At 35.8% G+C, this 3,321-nt stretch overlaps 1 protein-coding gene across 1 annotated transcript; it reads right to left on the bottom strand.

Annotated features, from left to right (window-relative positions):
* Nucleotides 1-1,696: 1,696 nt before the first annotated feature.
* On the bottom strand, nt 1,697-3,047 carry LOC146993771 (uncharacterized). The gene is made up of 3 exons (XM_085826530.1): nt 2,929-3,047; nt 2,698-2,826; nt 1,697-2,561 (listed from the first exon to the last, which is right to left on the bottom strand). Exons 1-3 carry the CDS (start codon nt 2,959-2,961, stop codon nt 1,878-1,880), a joined length of 846 nt encoding a protein of 281 aa, XP_085682656.1. The 5' UTR covers nt 2,962-3,047; the 3' UTR covers nt 1,697-1,877.
* Between the last annotated feature and the right edge of the window lie 274 nt (nt 3,048-3,321).

The following is a 3,321-nucleotide window of genomic DNA, read 5'->3' as shown; positions in this document are numbered from 1 at the left end:
TTTAATTCTGAAAAGAGAAAAAGAAATATATTAATAGAAAAAAGTTATTTAATTTTCAAAATGTAAAGTGACTTCTGGGCCACCCTATATTTGAGCCTTAAGTACAAACGAAAACAACCTCATCCGTTTCATAACACTTTTATTACCAGTCATTGTTTTTGATTTGTGTTATACGTTCGGTTATATACCACAGGAATGTCTTAATTATTTTTTATTTGGATTTTCACCAAACTCACTTTGTGACTACATGTAGTAGTTGTTAATTTGACTAATATTTCAAAAGGTTAGGTTAATTTTGAATTTTAACCCATTATTTTGTGTTTTTAAAGTTTCACATGTGTTTTGGAACTATAAAAAGTTTACCCAACACAAGCGAACATTGTTTGCAGTTAGGTTCCCTTACATTTTCTGCTATCTGAGGTTAAAAATTAGAATGTGATTTCCGAGCTGATAATACAACATATTAGACTGAAACTTCCTTAAAATTTAGCATTTAATAGGACGAAAACACACGAAGCCTAAAAGCTAGTGGTGTTAATCTAGAGGCCGTTGGTGAAATTTTAACCACCAGCGAATACATTTTCCGTTCAGTTAATTCGCATTATTATGATAATGACAATGATTTGTGGAAATTTTAAAATTTTAATGCATTTGAGTCGAATTTCACATTACATTGATTACCATTAAAATGAACACGAGTAACGCTCCTGGAAATATACACCTTATTCAGAGATTACAAATCTTTGAATAAGATTTCAGTAGTAAGCGCAGGTACTCGTGCGGTCAAAGGATGCCGCCATGACGTAATAGAACAATGGGTGACGCAACGGGGGCGTGGCCTCCGCCATCTTGGATTTTCCCGGAAGTGACGACACCAGCGCCATCTTGGAGCACGTGACAACCGGAAGTGACGTAGCTGGATGGGGCATCGAATATATATTTTTAGGTTTTGTGGCAACGAACTCTTACACCACGTGTTTGGAATGACATCATCAGTTTAGGCGTCATCAGTTTAGCGAAAATATCTTTTCGAAAGCAGATTTGATAGACACCGATGTTTTATCTTTGAGAGGAATAGCCCAGGCATATTTAGAAAGGATATCTATACAAGTCAGTAAATATTTGTACCCATTATTAAATGAGGCTAACGATTGCATATCTACTAAATCAGATTGAAATTGCTCGTTTAAGCCTCCGACGATGACTCTGTTTCTGGGAAATTTGCGTCGCACGGGTTTGTGTAAAGTATAAGAATCTTTGGTTTGCAACCATTTCTGTATGTCTTTTGTTTTCACAAGACCTTTTAAAGCACGATGTAAAGCAGCAACACCCCCGAAACTCGCGGGGACCTGAGGATCCCGATAGGTCTGCGCTAGAGCTGAGTTCATTGCAACAATTATTATGATCAAAACGTGCATTGATATTCATTTATATATGTTTGACAGGAAAATAATAACTCGCCTATATAAAGATTTTATAAATATGACATAAACAAGAAAGAAAATGAACATAACAACTTAAAGGTTGAACAAGTAATGATATATATGTTTACGAACAACCATATTTATATTCTCTCTAATCGATAAGTTCGTACTAAATAAAAACTATATGTACCAAATACAATACTATACCTTTTTTTTTTCATTTAAAGATTGTCTGAATCAAAGAATGAGGCCACTGTAAAATAAAATAACATTTTATTGAGCATCTATTTTTACAAATATTCATAATATTCAGTACCAAAGGCACCATACTGTTCTAAGTTTGTTAAAAGTTTCTCTTACTTCGTTTAATACATCAGTTAAACATACAGATTTTAAAAAGTCCTTGGTGATATAGTGAGCAGGTTTCAATAACATTAAATAGGGTTCTTCACCTTAAATATTTCCATAAAATTGTCTGGCAATGTCTATAGGATGTAATCTCACAGCAAGTGAATTCACAGTTTCTGTTTTATGAACAGCGAGTTCTTCACAGTCTATGAGCTTGGGATGTTTTAGTTCTCCTTGCTGCTGAAGGAGCTCTTCAAGCGATGTTTTTAGAATAGTTTGAAGGCATGCTTTTCCCATAGAAAGATCGAAGGATTCTTGAAGAGTTTCCTCACTAATAGGTTCGTCGGATACGCTTTCATAAGCCTCACAAAAGTTCATGTTTTGATAAACGAGGTTGGTGACAATGTCACTGATACGGCTAAAGTTTGTTAGCAGTTCTTCCCACTGCGTAGTCGTAATGCTGAGGCTACATTTTTCCTCTCCTCCAGGGCAGAGTTGAGTCAAAGTGAAGTGGTCATCTTTATATGTAACTAGAAAGTTCTTGGGTAACTCCAGATTGAGTGTCAGCAGGTCTGGTTCCTCCACTGTCATGATGGTTACGAGAACATTCAAACACCATGGCTCAAAGTTTACTCCTCGTCTTGTCGGATAGTAAGCTTTACCATATTTGGCATACTCTCGGATGTGCACAGTCACTTTTCCCTTGTAAATGCTGGGTCCCACAAAGACATTGTTTCCCATGTGAGTGAGTTCCTTTGGAATAGCCTCTTCGGTAAAGAGTCCTTTGCGCTGAAAAGGAAAGAAAAATGGTAAGTCGGTTGGCAAATAAAAGAACATACATAAAAATGAGGTAACATAAAAAAAAAAAAAAAAAAAAAAAAAAAAAAAAAAAAAAAAAGTTTATAAGCTTTTCGTAAATACGTACTTTTTTCTCGAAATGGGATGTTTCTACTGCTTTTCTTTTGGCACAAGAGCTATCTGATTCCCTTGGAACATCATGGCTCAACACTTTATCATTCAAAGGCATGGATTCTTTCTCCAATAGATTTTCCATCTGAAAAATAAAAGGCAAATTAAGCCCACATTGCACTTTCACAAATAAATTTTTAAAAGATTAACACTCTAAAAAATAGTATGTTTTCGAAAAGTAACTTACCTCTGCAGCGTTGTTGTTTCCTAGCTGATCCATATTCGAAGCGGAGAAGAAACAGATAAAAGTCCGATGAAGAAAATAACAAGGATCGTCCAAGCAAAAAATGTGCGTACACTCAAGGCGAGAGCAGGGAAAGAAATGCTGAACGTTTCTCGTGACAACTCTATATCAGGTAGGAACTCTTTATTTCATCTGAATGCTGATTGGCTAAGAGGCGGTTGGTCCATTATTCAGAGAATCTGATTGGTCCACAGAAAAATGTATTCGTTCGCCTAAGCGGAAGCACATAAAAATGTAATAAGGCAGACGCCATTTTGAAAAATAACATGCCCAAACAGGAATAGGTGATGTCATCCTCCCGATGCCATTTTGTAAAAGCACGCCTAAACTGATGAT

Source organism: Stegodyphus dumicola, chromosome 11 (genome assembly GCF_044657685.1).
Source record: "Stegodyphus dumicola isolate Sdum_Otavi_A_Nest chromosome 11, ASM4465768v1".
NCBI classification, from domain to species: Eukaryota; Metazoa; Arthropoda; class Arachnida; order Araneae; family Eresidae; genus Stegodyphus; species Stegodyphus dumicola.
The sequence above is the reverse complement of the archived record's forward strand: the minus strand, read 5'-3'. Positions and strand labels throughout refer to the sequence as shown.

Excerpts from the sequence above, each read along its gene's own strand:
- LOC146993771 (XM_085826530.1), bottom strand. The coding sequence starts at position 2,961 with ATGGATCAGCTAGGAAACAACAACGCTGCAGAG. Across the intron at positions 2,827-2,928 it reads GAAACAACAACGCTGCAGAG|ATGGAAAATCTATTGGAGAA; the intron begins GTAAGTTACTTT and ends TTTATTTTTCAG. Across the intron at positions 2,562-2,697 it reads CATCCCATTTCGAGAAAAAA|CGCAAAGGACTCTTTACCGA; the intron begins GTACGTATTTAC and ends TTTCCTTTTCAG.